Source organism: Vicia villosa, linkage group LG5 (assembly GCF_029867415.1).
Source record: "Vicia villosa cultivar HV-30 ecotype Madison, WI linkage group LG5, Vvil1.0, whole genome shotgun sequence".
Taxonomy (NCBI): Eukaryota; Viridiplantae; Streptophyta; class Magnoliopsida; order Fabales; family Fabaceae; genus Vicia; species Vicia villosa.
In genome coordinates this window covers 4,447,712-4,467,406 of record NC_081184.1, presented here as the reverse complement: position 1 = coordinate 4,467,406, position 19,695 = coordinate 4,447,712, and the positions used below count along the sequence as shown (strand labels likewise).

At 33.6% G+C, this 19,695-nt stretch overlaps 2 protein-coding genes across 2 annotated transcripts; one reads left to right on the top strand and one right to left on the bottom strand.

Annotated features, from left to right (window-relative positions):
• Nucleotides 1–404: 404 nt before the first annotated feature.
• On the top strand, nt 405–2,420 carry LOC131601201 (uncharacterized). Its single transcript, XM_058872971.1, has 6 exons — nt 405–536; nt 1,245–1,403; nt 1,543–1,614; nt 1,767–1,889; nt 1,978–2,088; nt 2,201–2,420. Exons 1-6 carry the CDS (start codon nt 431–433, stop codon nt 2,284–2,286), a joined length of 657 nt encoding a protein of 218 aa, XP_058728954.1. The 5' UTR covers nt 405–430; the 3' UTR covers nt 2,287–2,420.
• A 1,706-nt stretch (nt 2,421–4,126) lies between these two features.
• On the bottom strand, nt 4,127–10,371 carry LOC131601200 (probable CoA ligase CCL8). The gene is made up of 17 exons (XM_058872970.1): nt 10,036–10,371; nt 8,972–9,138; nt 8,605–8,757; nt 7,999–8,188; nt 7,800–7,888; nt 7,500–7,568; nt 7,311–7,364; nt 7,059–7,166; nt 6,772–6,870; nt 6,263–6,355; nt 6,032–6,109; nt 5,785–5,889; nt 5,397–5,487; nt 5,198–5,271; nt 4,947–5,114; nt 4,503–4,556; nt 4,127–4,417 (listed from the first exon to the last, which is right to left on the bottom strand). The coding sequence occupies exons 1-17, from the start codon at nt 10,199–10,201 to the stop codon at nt 4,376–4,378; spliced, it is 1,800 nt and encodes a 599-aa protein (XP_058728953.1). The 5' UTR covers nt 10,202–10,371; the 3' UTR covers nt 4,127–4,375.
• Nucleotides 10,372–19,695: the final 9,324 nt, after the last annotated feature.

The window sequence follows — 19,695 nt, the reverse complement described above, 5'->3', positions numbered from 1 at the left end:
TATCTTTTTAGCCTGTAAAATTTATTTGGAATTGCATTATTTTTTTACACGTTTCTATAATTTTTATTGTCAATTTTCTACCATAATTTTTGAAGATACTTACTTTATCATAACAAATCATAACAAATAATGAAAATATAGAAAAATATTCTTGTGTGGAGCCAAATTATTTGGTTGTGATTATGCATAATTAATCACGTACCTTCTCACTTAAGTACAAAATTAGTCTTGTAATTAGTATAAGACATTAATCCCATCCCTCTCAGCTCTTAACATTACATAGGATTCATCACTTCTTATATACTATTTTAATTTAATAAATTAAATTGAATTGGTAAACTCAAGAGTCTCAAATTAATGTAGGCTATATATATGTGGATTATGAGCTTATAATTATTTCATCATTTTAAGCAATTATTCATAAGTTACAATGGGAATGTTCAAATGGAGAAGTTTTAATCTTGCATCCTTTTATCTCTTCTATCTCTTCACTTTCTCAGCTACTTCAACACAAATAAGGACCAGCAAAAAGCTTGGTATGTTTAATTTTTTTTTTATGAATTAATTTTTATGTAACTTGGGATATTTTCAATTTTTTTTATAAGATATTTTCAACACAATTAATTTTTTTTCTAAAATATATTTTCAATTTTTATGTAACTCAAGATCGTGTAGATGAGAAGAATCAAATTTGTTGTTAATGAAGTTTTTCTGCTTGTTAAAACTCAATCTTGTTTGATTGAATTAATTTATATTGTTGAATCGGAAAGATATTCGATTTATTAAAGAAATCTACGAAGAAAAGAAGTTAAATTATTAATAAAAAGTTGAAATTTTGAAATTTTAAAAAACATATATATTTAATTTTTAGATGATTTAAGATTGTGTAGATAACAATAATCAAGTCTTTTTAATCAGTCAAATAATCTAATTCATATATAACTTGAGAACCATAACGATAAACTTTTTGAGAAATTTGTAGCTCATTAAAATTCCATCTGATTTGATTGGACTAGTCATTCATTGCGTTCGATTTCGAAGAACATTCGTTTATAAAAATGTATATTTAAAGAAAAAATATTAAATTATTGATAAAAAAGTTAAAATTTTGATTTTTTAAAATATATTTTCAATTTTTGTTGGTCAATTAATTTTTCTTAAATTGTTCTAGTATTTTTTATTTTTTAAAACTAATTCATGAATAATGTATATGTATTGATGATGTTGTGTATTAATTTGTGCAGATGGATTTGATGATCTTCTTGACATATGCAAAATAGTATATTGTGGAAAAGGAACATGTCAACAAAGTGTGTTTCCAAATTTTTCATGTGATTGTGATTCTGGTTGGAAGAAAATCCAACTAGGTTCCTTTGAATTTCCCACTTGTGTTGTTCCTAATTGTAAGTGATTGTTTTTCACCATGCTTTTTAGTTTAATTTTTAATATATAATTTTGTATTTTTCACCATGAATTAAAATAAGTGATTTTTAGATAATCTGTATTTTTTTTTTCTGAAAGAATTATGAATGAGAGATGCAGGTACTATTGATTTCCAATGTGGTAACGGAAATCTGCCAATTCCGCCACCTCAACTTCCAAATCCATCAGACCGTAAGCTTATCACCATCACGATTTTCTTTTATCAGTAGATGAAGCGGTCATAATCACTAAAAACTCACACATAACTGTGAGAGTCAGAGTTCAAACTCTGACACTGACGTCCAAATACTTAAAGCTAATTTTCAGTGTTTTATGCTACACAGCTTGTTTGGTAAATTTGTGTGGAGATGGAAAATGTGTAAGAGATGGCACAGATTTTAAGTGTCAATGCAATGAAGGTTCAGCCAATGTTCTTAATGATCCCAAGATGATTTGCTTGAAAAAATGTAAGCTGCTTATTCTTAATCACCTGCGACGTGTGTGTTGTAAACTCAGAATACCGAATTTGATTCCTAATGACGCGCTTTTGAATAGGTAGTTTAGGAGGAGATTGTAATGGTCTAGATCTCGGGTTCAACACGCCCGAAAAAGCTGCATCACCGCCGCCAGCAACTCCAGATTCCGGACCTGGCTCCTCAGGAACTGGTACATGTTTTGAATTTTTAATTTGTTCATAAAATGTGAATCATGAAAAGTATGCTAATGTTATTTAATCTATGTGCTTATGATTGAATGACATATGTTTTGTATATGATAGGGTCAGGTGAAATGCTGAACTGCACAAAGAAACTTTATATGCTGAGTGTAATGATATTGGCTATAACTTTTCAAAGCTGGATTTGAAATGGAACATTCAAGACTATTACAGTTTATCAATTATCAGAGCTTAAATAATTTGTATTATTGATTATCTATGTATTCTTTTTCACTCATGAAATTTGATCCACCAAATAAGTACTATAGGTTAATGATGCAAATTTTGTGCTTTGAATGATTATTCTGTTTTGATTTAAACTAAGGAAGCATGCATTGCAAAATTTCCAAGTAACTGAATTTTTTTTTGTTAGAGAGGGAAAAAGCACAAACCAAAAAAAGAACTACAGCAAAACTAATCTAGGGAAGGAAATTCTCTTTAACATCGTCCTGGGGAATTTCTTTAAAGATACCGGAACATCATCTATGAAGGTGATATCAACTACACTTGTTATCTCTCGGTTAGCTAGCGCATCTGCACATCTGCTAGATTCCCTATGAGTGTGAACTACTCTCACCTTATCTAGATCATCAATTAAATGGTGAAACCGCTTCATCAACGCATAACCACCGACAGTTATTGCATTACGATTCTCTGAAATTTTGACTATGACCTTATAGTCTACATTAATCTCCACCTTTCTCAACCCTAACCTCTTGACCAACTTTAAACCTTCATATATCCTCCATAATTCAGCCCTGAAAGCATTATAATTCCCTAGAGGCCAAAACGCTTTTTGCCAGTGTTACTCGACCTTCTAAAGAAAGAATGATTAGATTGCTACTTGGCCAACTTTGATGAAAGTTGTTACATAATGTATTGATAGTAAGATCTTCTAAGATAATCTTTCACTGAGAGACACTCCCAAATAATTTCCAAATTGATTAGTTTCCCGAAAGCTGGAACACTGCACTAGTTTCACCTTCATGTTACCAGTTACATTTTTGGAAAACAAGGCACTAGTTTTTTCTTTGCTCACTTTTTGACCTGGCATTACACAAAACTGCTGCAATATTTCCATAACGCAAATCATTTGGTTCTCCTGCGCTTCTCCAAAAAGCAGCAGGTCATATTGATTACCAACTGATTATCACATATGCTTTCGATAAAGCAAAGTATCCTTTCTTTCCTTTCATGACTTCTTTTGCAATAATTATGTTCTCGTGTATGTTCCTTCCCGGCACGAAACCAGTTTGATACAGTGAAACAAGCTTAGAGATACAGTCTTTCAATCTATTCACCACCACTTTACTCACTACTTTATAAATAGCATTGTACAGCAAGATTGGCCGAAACTAGAAGACTGGTACAGCAAGATTGGCCGAAACTAGAAGACTGTTTGAGGTTGCGTGACTTTTGGGATCAAACAGATGTTTGTTTGGTTTATTTTAGCAATTTCACTAGGGCTACTCCAAATTTTCCTCACCAAATCGAAAACTTACGTTCCAACAGTATTCCATAATTTTTGATAAAAATCTGAACCTACAGGGAATCTGTCTGGCCCAGGAGCTTTCCACGGATTCATTGCAAACACTGCATATTTTATTTCCTCCTACTTCACTTGGACACTTAGCCTCCGAAGCTCATCCATTTCAACACTAGGATATGTGATGCTGGTATTACACCAATTACACCACTTATTGGTTAGTTGGAACAGCTTTTTATAGAAGTCATTGACCACCTCTTTGATTTGATCATTATCTTCTATCCACACTCCTTTATCATTTTTAATCATGCTGATCTTATATGAATAGCCTTCATGTGGTAATATCTCGTGTTACGATCTCCATCCGCTAACCATTTCGATCTAGATCTTTGAAATCACAATAACTCTTCTTTTTTTTAGGATATCACTTAACTCGGTTTGAAGCTTTTGTTCAAGTAACTCAACTTTAAAAATGTCAATAGTTGACAGCAATACTCTATAGATTTAATAATATATTTAATAATATATATGTATAGATAGATAAAATTACATTGAATCATCCTCATGAATTTAAAAAGGCCACACTTACTATAAATATTTTTCCCTTCCTAAGGTAAAGTTAAACTTAATTGAACTTGAGAAAAGCCAGAATAAGGCTTCTCTTTTATCTAAATAATTACTACAATATTAATTGTGATTTTCACCATCTTAAAGCTGGTCTCAAAAAACTGACTTTGGCCAGTAAATAATGCTTATTCTGAAGTCACCAGCTTCTTCAGCTCTTTTTTATTTACCTGAAATTTTAATCAGAGAAGAATTAACTTTGCGACGAAATGAAAAGGAAACTGATTGGGAAGTATAGAAGCGAAAGTAGTTTACCTTCCCCATTGCATTGCGAGGAAGTGACTCCCACACGATAAGTCGAGTTGGTATCTGAAGATATAAACAAAATATTAGAAGAAATAGGTGTTGTCAATCGTGGATCACAAAAAATAGCAGCTTGTCCGAATTAGGATTCACTGCAATGTCATAGCGTCGCTATAGAAACAATGATTAAGTGTGCTGCTATAGCTGCTATTTTACAAATAGCATTGTAACATCACTATAGCTAGCCACTGTTTGACGAAAAAGTAATCACCTAAATCATGTGCATAAATGTTTTCACAAGAACAGAGCCCAACGGACCTAATTCAGTATCACAAGCATATTTCAATTTTCAAGACAGCTGATATACGATTTATAAGAATAAGAAAGCAAAAGATTTATCTCCACAATCTATGCATGTGCGAGAATGTGGCGTATAAAGAGCGTAAGCAACAATACCTTGTAAGGTGCAAGTTTAGTTTTGGCCCAAGTGGATAACTCTGCTAGGCTTAGAGCAGGCTTTGACTCTTCTTCGCTCTTTGCGGCTGGCACAATAATTGCACAAACAATTTCTCCGTAGTCTTTGTCCGGTACTCCCAAAACACAACATTCCGAGACAGTTGGATGCTGCAAAAAGGTTTTGATTGTGAATATCATATCATTAATGTATGGTATTGTTAACAGCTGATGAGAAAATGATAGCCACTTGCCTCAACTATTACTGATTCAATTTCTAACGCAGACAGCTTATAGCCACCGTTCTTGATTATATCCGCGTTCTTACCTGATCAAAAGTATAGAATGTACACAATTGGTTTTGAAAAAATGGAAAGGTCCAGTTCAACAATAACGTCCTAAGAATTCAAATTTCGTTACATAATGTTGCATGAGAAATATAAATTTTCTTACGTCCTAAAATGATGAAATATCCATCTTTATCTGTAGTGACCGCATCTCCGGTCTTAAAGAATCCATCATCTGTAAATGATTCCTTCGATACCTACATAGAAAAAATGCAAAATTTCTTAGAGGGAGATATTACATTTCTTTTACCATTTTCTATCTTTGGAATCTTGGACTTTCAGTAACTGATATTAATATAGTATTTTCTATCCTTAGAACAAATTTTGTTCTTCAAGTAACTAACAAGATATGAAATGTAATTGTGTAATGGTGCATCATAACATCATAAGGAATTGTTTATAGTACTGAAAAAGATCAAAAGAAAAGGCAATAACTATCACTAAATGATGAATTCAGAATCAATAAATGCAAGAAATTAACATCCCGAAAGTACCTCGGGAAGTTTATAATATTCTTTAAACAATGAAGAGCTTTTGACGCAAAGGTCACCAACCCCAGATTCCTCACTCTCATGATCCTCATCTGCAAGAATCTTGACCTGCCATTCATACAGAAAAGCCAAGATATCATCTTTCATATTGAGCATCAACAACATTCGAAGCAACTCCGGCCTCTTGGTTCGAAGTATTTTATTGCATAAACAGATTACACAAATATGTAAAAGTGCTAGCTCAACTAACCTGCACACCAGGTAATGGTCTGCCAACGGTGCCTGCTTTACGCTCACCTTTCAAAGGATTTGATAGTGCCATGACAAACTAGAAACATTGATACAATAGTGTAAGGTTCATCTAAATAAAATCATTGCATAATTAATGAAAATTGTACAAATGGTTCTCGGCTAGTAGAAACAAACGTAAGCTAAATTGATTTGTTAAAAACTTGAAGAACTTAACATGAAGTTCACTTACCTCAGTCATGCCATATCGCTCCAATAAGCGATGTCCAGTGATGGATTCCCATTCTTGCATTACAGGTTGGGGAAGTGCTGAGGACCCACACATCTGAATAATAGAATTGTAATATATCAGATTTTTGAGATTGAGAATGGTAGTCGTCACTCATATCAGAAGCCATGCATGGTAAATCACCATACCATTATTAGATAAACAATTTGATTGAACACTTATAGCATAAGCATTTATCAAATAGGTGATTATGTATAAATTATTTCTACAACCAAGATAAAACAAAGTTAAATCATTTTCATACAAGCTAAAAACTTTTTTTGTAAACTATTCTGGAAAACTTATGAAAATAAGCTGAAATATGTAAATCAAAACAGATCCTATATTACACATTGATTAAGTCAAATTAAAAAAAAAAAAAAGAATAACCTTCATCTTTTGAAATTCGAGAAAAGATATAAATTTCTTATTTCCAAGGATAAAAATGTCTGATGCATGTAACAGTCACTTACCATTAATCGCAAGTTCCTTGCACTAGATGCAGAAGTGGCTTGCAGCTCTGGATCCATGGCATGATAACCTTGTATTAATCGAGTGTACATAGTTGGTACCTTCATTTAAGAAATTATACAAGTTAAATGCTGTCACCCAGGACATTTTTTTCAATCATATCCACTACAATTGATTTTCAATAGTATGCACATATGACGTGGATTTTTATATATACACAAACCAAGGTGTTGTTGTGAGAATGGACCATAACATAAATTTGCTCAATGTTGATAATGATCATACTTACTCCTGTGAATACAGTTATAGCATCATCAGCGTCATATCCTTCAGTTGGATATGACTCACGCCATCTCTTCCAAATTCCACTGACACTAAATTTCGGAAGAAACTCAACCTTCAACAAGATAATGGTCAGATTCTTAGTGACAAAAAAAATAATATATTCAGAATGGATGCTATTTTGAGGCCACTTGTACCAAAATTAACACTTTCTTGTCTAATTGTATTTGCTTTATAAGAAGTGAGTAAAGTAAATTACCGTGGAGCCGACGTAGAGAGGGGCCAGTAAACTATTGAAAAGCCCATGGACATGTACTTCATATATGTTAAGGATTGACATCACAAAGATATCAAGATCACATTTTCAGCAAAAATACTAAATATGATAATAAGCTTTGTCCAATTACATAAGTATAGAAAATGTATAAAAAAAGGTTTCATGGATATGATGTAGTGGTAGACAGTGCAAAAACCGATCAGCTGATGTGTACTCCCATGCTTTTGTCAAGGCTTGGACCTAAAATTAAGACAAATTATAAACAAAAATTAATGAAAAAGAATAACAGTTATGAATGTTCATTAAAATAAAATTACAAACAGAATATTTGTATGATTTGATTGCTATTATACCAAAGTAACTTGCAAAATAATAGATCTAGTTTTTTCAAAAAGAAAATTTTATCATAGTAATGAAATTGTCTATTTGAGGTAGGACTAAATGTAACTAGAGATAAATCATAAAGCATACCTGAGCAAGGATGCTTCTGTGTGTATGAACAACTCCCTTGGGTTTACCGGTTGTCCCGCTAGTGTACAAAATCAGTGCTGGATCTTCACCTAAACCAAAGCATATGAAATACAAATTATGAGAAAGAACTTTCAGAAAACTCCTACCACATTATTCTACTTTATCCTATTTTTAAAAGCTGAGAATGTGATACTCTTACTTGATCTTTCAATGTTTTCCAGGAAAATTCTGTCTGCATCACTTTCTCCGTTTTTTGAATGTCCGTTGTTGCTCTGCTCGGAGGACTTGTTGGGAACGGGTGGGATATGAAAAAACCGAGAAGATGTTTTGTTGGCAATGCGTTGCATTAACTCGCTATGATCTTCAGTACTCAGTATTGCAGACACATCCTATAATCAAACTGCTATTAAGATTCAATCCAAAACTAAAGCTTAAAAGTAATGCAGCATATATAAATAGTTCAATTCATTTCTTGTCATTCTAATAACCAATTTTGTATTCCTTAAGTGCATGATGTTCAATCTATATCCTCAGACCCATTTAATAAAGGGAAATGGATTCACTACAAGCCCTTGAAAAAATTAGAAGGTTCAGATCTCACAATTTGTTTTACCTGTCAACCATTGGATATTTTTCAATGGCCCAAATTTGCTTGAATGTGTGAATTTAAGATAAAAGGTAACCAGATAATGTCAATGAAAAATTAATGGAGTCCTGAATTCTTAATGTTTACAAGCTAAATGTTAAACAAACAAAAGAAAGGAATGTTTCATGTAAGAAAAAGGGAAGAGTTTCCAAAGCATACCGAATTATTCATCACATACAGGAGCTCTACTTCTGGATAGCTGAGTGCAAGTGGAACAGCAACACCTCCGCTAAACCAAGTTGCAAGTATTCCGGCAACAAATTCGGCAGACGGTTTGGCTACAATTCCTATTCGAGCTCCTCCAAGATTTCCCTAGAAAACAACATGATTGTTTTTAGCCCAAGCGCTTATAAGCTAGTACAAAGAGTTTAAGGAAATAAGCTGAAAGCAATTTATGAGCATGTCGTACATGCTTATGTTAGTAAATAACCTCAAATAAATCAATTCAAATAGGATCTAAATCTGTAGGAACTTCCATCTATCATATTGATCAAAAGCTAACGAATAGCATTCACAGCTTCATTACCTTGACATCATTTTCACACAAGAGATTAGATATCTTTTGTGCCGATGAAATGAGCTGATTGTAACTATAACTCTTCTGATCAGCTCTGATAGCAACACTACCATGAGCTGCAACCTCTTGTTTAGCAATTGCTTTGAAGATGTCCATAATTGTAGTCGATTGAGATGCTATATAAAAGGAAGAAACAATCAAATAACCTTACAAGCGGAATTATTAGATACAAAGTAACAATGTCTACATATAAAGACAGAACAATAATTTTTTTTTTTCTCAAGGGACTACAGGGTCGTCTTTGAGAGCATGTAAAGCGGGCTACTGCAAAGGGCCTCAACTTTGTCCGTGTTAAACTATAGCTAAATAGAGCCTCATAAAATATATGTCAGGGTAAATCAGGACTAAATAGGGCCTCTATTTGTTTTGTCATGATTAAACTAAGACTAACCTACAAAGAACCTCCAAAAAACTTGAGATGGCTCTGCTGCAACTCAATAAGCTGATAACAGCTCAACATCAAGATATCCCTTCCAGAAAGAAATCACCAAACACCGCAAATATTCAAAGATGCTCTCTATCCTTCGTGTTCTCTCAATTATACACACATTCTAACAACCTCAACCAACCAACTAATTAACTAGCTTCTATATCCTAACAGTTGTATGAACAAAGAATAGTTACAAACAATTCAGGTTTGCATGGTAATTCAATGTGTTGGGATAATCTAGAAAAACCTAAAAATGAGAATTCTTAACCAATCCTCTAAATAAATCCCAATTCAGTTCATGAAATTGCATGACATTGTTAGGCTAGTCCCAAAAATAAGAGAAATTGCAACAACAACAACACCACCAACAAAAATCCCAAAAACTACAAACTGCATGTCATCTTAAACCATACAACAACAACAACAACAACAACAACAACAAGATAAACAAACTAACAACCCCAATAAAACAAATGAACAAAAATCACAGACCCAAGTCGAAAAATCGAATCTTTTTCTCATAAAAAAAAAACAACATTATCATAGTGAGGATGAAATCATGAAATGAGAGAGAAAAACTCACAGGGGTGTGATGAAGAACGAGATTGAGAGCAAGAAATGGTTGTGCAAGAGTAATTAACAGATGAAGGTGAGAAGAATGGGTAAGAAAAGTGATGATGAGGGAATTTATGGTGATGAAATGGAAGAAGCGGAAACTGTTTGTTGAAAGTCTTAAATGAGTTGCTCATTTTGATGGTGAATTGAATATAGCGGTGGAAGTAGGTAGGTGGAAATTCTATTACGGAAAAACAATTTATGTTTTGGGTTGTTTTTCTTACGTTGGTTGGTTTTCTTAATTTGTGTTATCGCTGCAGAGTTCGTTAGATGTTTCAATTGGATTCATCGACTGTTTTTTTTTTTTTTGTGTCACCATGCATTGTCATTTGAACCACGTTTCTATGTTTTTTTTATAAGGGAGTGTTTGGTTCTGCATTAAATTGATTTTGAAATTTTAAAATAATCGATTCTATGAATAGTAAATACAGACGAGTAGGAGTGACAAACGAGCATTTAAACGAGCATTTCTGATCTCTTTAAACCTGTTCTGCAATAATATATATATAAAAACGAATCAAGGCGAAACAGGCGTATTTGAGTGTCTGGGTCTAAAAATTAGATCCGTCCCGTTAGTGTCGACTTTGGATTAGAGTAACATGTTGTAATAAAGCATTAGTGCGGACAAAACAGACATGCTTAACCGGTCGGATCTATTTTGTAAAGGATATAAGTTAATAATTTTAGAGACAACATAATTAATTGACCTGACTAACATTTTTTTTACTATTAAAATATAACTCTACTTTTATGGCTCATCAGTTGAAGAGGACAAGATGTGTTTCTCATTCTTCTCTCCAACACTCCAACCACACTTCTTTTATTTTCCTTTAAAAGTTATTTTCAAAAGTTATTCCCATTATACATTTTCAGTCCATTTTTTTCATTTTTTTTAGAAGTAATTTTTATAATATTAAATATATATTTTAAAAAAATTTATATTTTTTTTTTAAAAAATAATTTATATTTTTTAAAAATATTATTTTAAATATTTATCTTTTTATAATAATTTTTTTACATTAAAATTTTCCTAGCTGCAAATCCTAAGAGTGCTTCTATATTCGTTCTTGATGTTTTCAAAGTAGCAAATTAATCCTTAATCGATGAATATTCATAATTTTAATATGTTCAGAAGTAAATCATAATTTCAATATATTTTGTTGATGGTGGAGCAGTAGTTTTTTTTTTTTACCAAAGCAAAACTAACTTCTTTCATTCAATAAAATAGTCTCAATACAAGGAGGTATAACGTTAACATAACTACATCTAGACCAAGAATTGGCCGCCTTTGTTAGACAATGGGCAACCATATTCGCTTGACGTTTGACAAACTCTACCTCAAAGTTTGGAAAATCTAGTAACAATAGCTTAATAGACTGAATAATAAAATTAAACTCGGAGCTTCCGGTAACATTGGATTGGATGGCTTGCACCACCTGTTGAGAATCACTCGCAAACACTACATGATCAAGACGAAGATCTACCGTCCCTTGGATAGCTTCTTTCAAAGCCAACGCCTCTGCTTCCAAAGCGGATAAAGTACCCACGTCCCAAGCAACACCCGCTTTAACAAAGTGACCCATATTATCCCGGATACACCAACCTCGATTATAAGTTCCTTTATTGCGATTAAAACCCGCATCAACATTACACTTTAACCATCCCACAGGAGGGGGAGTCCACTGTTGACTGTTTGGGGGAATAACCTCTCTATCCTGATTCTGTTGTGCCAGCAACCATTCCTGCCACCTATGGGAAGCTATCCAACCAAGTCTTGATGCTTCCTCTTTCTCATTATTCCAAATAAAATTATTTCTATTCTGCCATAACATATCAATCATGGTCGCAAAACGCCCAGCCACCTTCCTATCCTCCTGACTACACACTTTCAAAATAAGAGATTTAATATCATTAAAATGAGTAATATAATGTGTAACAGTGTCGTGTAAACCTGCTGTCCTCCAACCCGGATTAGTTTCCGGACATCCGAAGAAAATATGCCAATCATCCTCCTCTGATTCTTCACAAAACGGACATGTAATAGGACACGAGACATGGTGTTGCTTAAGCCGAACTCGGGATGGCAAACACCCTTTACAAACCCGCCACATAAGATGCTCTACTCGGGGAGGAGCAAGAATAGACCACAAGCCGTTCCAATTCTCCTCATTATTTTCTGGATTATAGAATTTCTGTCTACTCCTCCACACTCTATATCCGGACCGAACACTATAATGACCATCTTTCTCTTCCTTCCAAATCAGTCTATCTTCGGTAACATCCTCCATTAAGGGAACATAAATGATCTCTTCCGTTCCTACACAATCAAATAAGTCCCGAATGACCCGCATATTCCACTGTTTAACATTAGGTAAGATTAAATCTTTTACTACCATATTATAGATACCTTGAGTTTGCGGCCCCTTCACACACCCTTCGGCTTTCCCCCGAATCCAAGGTTCATTGATTACTTTTATTCTGCTTCCATCACCGATACTCCACCTACAACCAATAGTTAGCACCTCTCTAGCTTTCCAAATACTCCTCCAAACAAAGCTAGGATTATAACCTATATTAGCATCAAAGAAGGATGTATTAGGAAAGTACCTTGCTTTAAAGATTTTGGAGACCAAAGCTTGTGGGTTATTCATGAGGAACCAACCTTGTTTTGCAACCATAGCCATGTTGAAAGCTCTAAAATCTCTGAATCCAAGGCCCCCTTCTTTCTTAGGGCAAGCTAGCTTCTCCCAAGCCATCCACCGGATACCCTTATTATTATTACCTCCACACCACCAGAAAGCATTCAGCATCTTCTCAATATCAATAATCACGGCGTCTGGGATAATGTAGATGCTCATCACATAGGTCGGAATTGCTTGGAGAACCGATTTAATCATGACTTCTTTCCCGGCTTTAGACAAGGACCGACCTTTCCAAGAATTGATTCTTTTCCAAATACGATCTTTGATGTAAGCGAAAGTAGCTTTTTTACTACTCCCAATTATAGAGGGCAATCCTAAGTACTTCCCTGTTCCTAAGACATGCCTGTAAACTCGGTTTTTTGAGGCGAACTGACTCCTTGCTCTCTTTTTTGTCAAATTATTTTATATTTTTTTGCAAGAGTCGCCACCGACTTTTATTTTATCCAATTATATTAGGAAAGGCATAAAAGAACAGAAAAAGACCTTTTGACAGATTTTGGGTTCGGGGGGTTGGTTATACAAAGGGAAGGTTTTAAGCACCCTTTGTATCCATGGTTATCCATGGGCTCTTAATTGCTTAGCTCACTTTTTTAAATGCTTTGTTGATTTGAAAATAGAAGAAGTGAAGATGGACAATAGGTCACATAGGTCTCTGAAGAGTTTCACCGGGAATAATGCCCTTCAAATACCAGATGAAAGTTTTGAAAATAGATGAGAAGTTTTGAAAATACGTTGTTTGAAAATGGAAGTGTTTGAGCAAGCAATTAGGAGTTACTTACTCTCAATTTATAAGATCTTTCCTGTACGTTAGCAAAATAGACAAATAGAAAATAGCAGAAACATAAATAATATGTCCAATTGGACAAAGAAAAAATAGCATAAACATAAATAATACGTCCAAATGGACAAAGAGAAAATAACAGAAACATAAATAATATGTCCAAATGGACAAAGAAAAAATAGCATAAACATAAATAATATGTCCAAATGGACAAAGAAAAAATAACAGAAACATAAATAATATGTCCAAATGGACAAAGAAAAAATAGCGGAAACATAAATAATATGTCCAAATGGACAAAGAGAAAATAGCGGAAACATAAATAATATGTCCAAATGGACAAAGAAAAAATAGCAGAAACATAAATAATATGTCCAAGTGGACAAAGAAAAAATAACAGAAACATAAATAATATGTCCAAATGGACAAAGGAAAAATAACAGAAATATAAATAATATGTCCAAATGGACAAAGGAAAAATAACAGAAATATAAATAATATGTCCAAGTGGACAAAGAAAAAATAACAGAAACATAAATAATATGTCCAAATGGACAAAGAGAAAATAACAGAAATATAAATAATATGTCCAAGTGGACAAAGAAAAAATAACAGAAACATAAATAATATGTCCAAATGGACAAAGAAAAAATAACAGAAATATAAATAATATGTCCAAGTGGACAAAGAAAAAATAACAGAAATATAAATAATAAATAATAAAATAAAGCATAAAGCAAGAAATATAAAGAACAATATAATAAAATGCGGAAATTAAAGTTAATTGTTAGTATGTTAGCACGTGAATCATCTTGAAGCTAGTCAAGTATATTCACGATGTTAGTGAAGATCGATGGTGAGTGAATGATGATCTCGGATTTAAAGTTAATGAAAATTTATCAGAAGCTTGATAGAATCATAGCGACTACACGATAAATTTCCAAAAGTCTTAAATCAAATGCATACAATCTCTGCCATATTTGATCTTTTATTCTGATTCGGGACAAAGGAAAAAGATAAGAAATAATATCAAATAATATACAAAAATAAATATAAAACAAATTAAACTTAATTCATTTTTTTTTGTGATTTTTTGGAATTGATTTTAAGTTAATTAACAAGCTAATTAAACAAATAATTATACAAATAATTAAACTTAACAAGAAAAATATTATTTTATATGTCTAAAATTAGATTATAAAAAAAATATAAAACTAAATCTAAAAGGAAAATATTTTTGGAGTTTTTTGATTGGTTAAAAATAATTAAAAAGCAATATTTACATAATTACTAATTAATTAAGCAATATAAATTAATTATGAAAAGAAATAAAATATTTTTATGTTAAAAATTAAATAAACATTTTATCAACTTAAAACTAAAATTAAAACATTTTTTTTTTGAGAAATTGAAAATATGCATAAATATGGAGTTTTTAATTCATGAACTCCTAACACTACTACATATTAAAAATTACATTGTACTTACTCTATGATGTTCCAAGAGTGGAATAGAGTGATTGAAATTGATTGAAAGTGGCTATTTGAATGAGCCTTGATTTTTACAAGTTTCTTGAAACTTTTGAAAAATATAAAACTTATGCTATGCTTTTGGAGTGTGTTGTTATTCTTCTCTTGTTCCTCCTCCTATTTTTCCTCTCCTTGAATGAAGAAAATGAAGTTCTATTTATAGGCAAAGAGTTTGATCTTGGAAGCCTTGCAAGTGGAAATTGTCATGATTGATTTTGTGGAAAAAATATGATAATGGAATATTTTCAATGAGTGTATTTCTTAACCATGGTTAAAACACTCAAGTATTATTCTCTTCAATCTTGCAATAATATATTTAAGCATCTTGAATTGGTCTTGATTGGCAACCATAAGCATCTTTGATAATATCTTTGAATTATCTCACTTTAATTAAACTTTAAATGAATAAAATTTAATTAAAATGAAATAAAAATGTCATGAATCATGGATGGGTCGTGGATGCCCTTTAAACATATGAGAATCAAGATTGAATCACAAAAGAATTGGCCTTTTTGAAAAAAAATCAAATTTTGGTCATTACTTGTTTCATGCATTTTTCCAAAAAAGGTCAACTTCATCAAGGCATATCTCCCTCAATTTTGATCCTATGAAAGTGTTCTTTAACTTTTTGGAAAGCCCAAGATGTCCTCTACAAGCCACTTTGGAAGCGTTTTTGCATTTGGAGAAGTTATCTTGATGATATGGGCTTTGACAAAAAACTGCTTTTTGTTGACTTTGAAAATGACCTGTAATGTTTTGGCTTATATCTCTTAGGCGGAAGCATTTCTTGACCTTGGTCCCAACATCAAAGTTGTAGAGAATTGAATTTCCTTGAGAATGAGCTTTGGTTGGAATTTTTCTGATAAATTATGAGAGAGTTATGGTCGGTCAAAGTTCAGTTGACTTTTAGGTAAAAAACTCTAATTTTGCAATTTTGAGTTTCGTCGATTTCTGAACTTTTCTTGATGAATTATGATCAACCATTGATCACATGATGAATCTTTTGACAAAATATGGATGTTGACCAAAAATTGCATTTTTGACTGTCTGTTGACTTTTTGGTCAAACTGGTCGTCTGTTGACTGTTTGAGCTGTTGACTGTGCGTCCGAGCGAATCGAAGTTTGAAAATTTGTCTGGTGGTACTTTGAGACGTATGTAGATCCATGAAATCCATTTGAGGTCTCAAAAACTCGTTCTCCTGAAAAAAATAAAAAAACCTAGTTAGGGACTGTTTGTGTAGGAGACAGTTAGGCGTACCTGATTTTTGTGCAGTGTTGAGTCTCTGTTGACCACGTGATTATCAGAAGACTTCTAGAACAAAATCTTGGAAATTTGAAGTGCGAAAAATTGATTTGACTGATGGTACAAACACGGAGAATTACGCTGATAGCGGGTTTGACTGGTAACTAGCTGTCCGGGTATTAACGTAACAGTTAAAGTGAAAATTCAACAGTCAAAGTTAATTTTTTCTTTTTTTTGTTTTTGTTGTGTTAATGGTGAAAAATTTATTTACCTGAGCTGTTAGAAAAACACAAACATAATAAATAAATAAAATATACTGTACGCGAACGAAAATACCGATAATAACCTTGAAAAAAAATATTTAATGCACAGAAAAATAAATATTTAACACACATAATATTATCTTGATAATTAAACTACCGTACGACAGATAGTACAACATTTAATACTAACAGTACAAATATTACATAATATAATGAACAGTACGACAAATAAAATAAACGGTACACTATTTGAAAGCGACAAATACAACAAACTTTAAAAATGACGATTAATAATCCATGCTATGAACAACAGAAAATAGATGATCGGAAGTGTAACCATCGCAGGTCCGCATTTTTCAGGACTATGCAGACAGAAGAAGAACATGATCACCGTAAAAATAGTGATGACTATAAGAAAAAGTGTATCCATCCACTTTGCCATTTTTGCCGAGGAAGAAGAGAAAATAATTATGAGATAGAAGTTTGAGAAATTTGGGAGATGAGTGAAATTTGATGTGAGAATTTATGGAAAAAATGAGGAGTATTTATAGAGTGAAAAGAGAGAGATAGAGACGTTGGGAGTGGAGTGTACCGTTTGAATAGTAGTAGGATTTGAAAAAAAAAGTATGGTAGGTTTTGAAAAGAAAAAGGGTATAGAATAAAGCTAGGATTTGATTTTGAAAAAAAAAGATTTGAAAAGAAAGAAAGAGATTTTGAAAAAAATAATATAGTATAAAAATAAAAATTAGTGGGAAATAAAACCAATAATAATTTAATTGTTACCAGTATAATCTGAAACCCGGACTCCGCGCCTGCAAATTTTAATTCTGCACGAACTGCGTCAGCATTATTTATCTGAAAATAAATCTCAAATAAACAGTGTATGAAGTGATAAACAGTATTTGGCGTTTATGAAAGGATAAATTTAACAGCGAACCAAAATACTGTATAAAAAAAATTCTAAAAATTGAGTATTCATAAAATCAGGATATTTATGAAATAAAAATCCAAGATTGTATAAAAATCCAAATTTTTAGACAGAAGTCTGTTGACTTCTTTTTTTGAAAAAAGAACGAGGGCGAATTTTGGGGTATAACAATAATGATCATAACACTTAGAAAATGATGGGATCTCAGAGGTCAAAAATTGGGGTGCAACAATGCCGAACTCCCATTATCTTTGCTAGATCTTCTTGAGCTGGTTGACTCAAATTACAGCTAAAGTACGCCTCAGATTTATTTAAATTAATCACTTGACCAGATGCTTTGGCATACACATCTAGAATCTCCATGAGACGCGTTACTTCCTCCACGTTGGCCTTGCAAAAAAGAAAACAGTCGTCAGCAAAAAGCAGATGCGACACACTGGGTGCCCCTCTGCATATTTGTACTCCGTGGATATTTCCGTTTGCAACAGACCCCTTGATGAGGGCCGACAGTCCTTCAGATATAAGAATAAAAAGGTAAGGCGACAGTGGGTCGCCTTGCCTAAGTCCTCTTCCCGACATAATAGGTCCTACATTGTCCGAATTAACCAATACAGAATAGTGAGCCGACGTAACACACATCATTATCCAATGAATCCATCTTTCATCAAAACCCATCTTCCGTAACATAGATTTAAGAAAACCCCAGTCCACCCTATCATATGCTTTGCTGATATCGATCTTAAGTGCCATATGGGCTCTCCTTCCTTTAGTCTCTCTCTTGAGAGTATGAATAATTTCCGTTGCAATCATAGCATTATATAAAATAGAGCGACCTTCGACAAATGCTGATTGTTCCTCCGACACATACTTGTCTAAAAGAGGCTTTAGTCTATTTGCCAGTGCTTTAGATATCACTCTGTAGATAACATTGCATAGCGATATAGGTCAAAAATCTTGCATTCTGTTAGGCTGCATACACTTTGGGATCAAACAGATGTGCGTATCATTTAGATTTTCAGGAAAATAGCCTCTTTCCAGCCACACCGATGCTGCCGCAAAGATATCATCACCACACAGCTCCCAAAAATGCTGATAAAATCCAGGACTAAAACCGTCGGGTCTGGGGGATTTATCCGGGTGCATACTAAGTAAAGCTTCATACAGTTCAGCCTTAGTAAGAGGAGAAATCAGTTTGGTGTTATGTTCCGCCGATACTCGCTGCTGGATTAGTCGGAGAACCGGTTCATAATCACTATCATTGCTACCCGTAAAAAGCTCCTCAAAATATTGCCTTGCAGTATCACTGACTCCTTGTTGATCTTTTACTATACTACCATCTTCTCTAGATAAACTAAGGATTCTCTTAAAACTCTTCCTTATAGTTGCCGACAAGTGAAAAAATTTCGTGTTCATGTCGCCGTCGCGCAACCAGTGCATCTTAGCTCTTTGCCTCCAATAAATGTCTTCAGTAATCAAGGCCTTATTAAACTCCTGGAGGGCTTCGAAGTACCGATCCGACGACACAGAATCTTGGCCGCCCCTGTATAATTCCATTTCAGTCTTGTATCTTTCCATCTCACCCTTTCTATTCCTCCTTACGGTTTTACTCCATTTATCTAGATGCTTAGCACATGAATCAATTTTCTGCATCACTTCAGCCTGTTCCTCCCGGTTCCAGCCATAAGAAACCACATCCTTTATACCATCTTCCCTCAACCAGCAGTTCTCGAACCGAAATTGATATCTCCTACTGTTTTGTTGGCCCGGGTCGCAAGATAACAAAATGGGACTATGATCGGAGTGCGACGCAATAAGATTTGTAAGTCTAGCATTAGGGAATGTCGACCTCCATTCAGAGTTAGCAAGAGCACGATCAAGTCTCTCTTCTATCATATGATTCGTCCCCCGACTCTTCACCCATGTGAATTGGTATCCTTCGAGCGTAATATCCGACAGATCACAATCACTCACGGCTTGGCGGAATCCCGTGCACAACCAGTTCGGATGCGGATTTCTGCCTTTTTTATCTTGTTGAGATAGAAGATCGTTAAAATCTCCAATGACACACCACGGTACATTCGACATGTCACGAATCTCCCGTAACATATCCCACGCAAGTCTTCGTCTACTTCTTTCCGGAAAACCATAATAACACGTCAGTCTCCACACTCCTTTCTCCTCA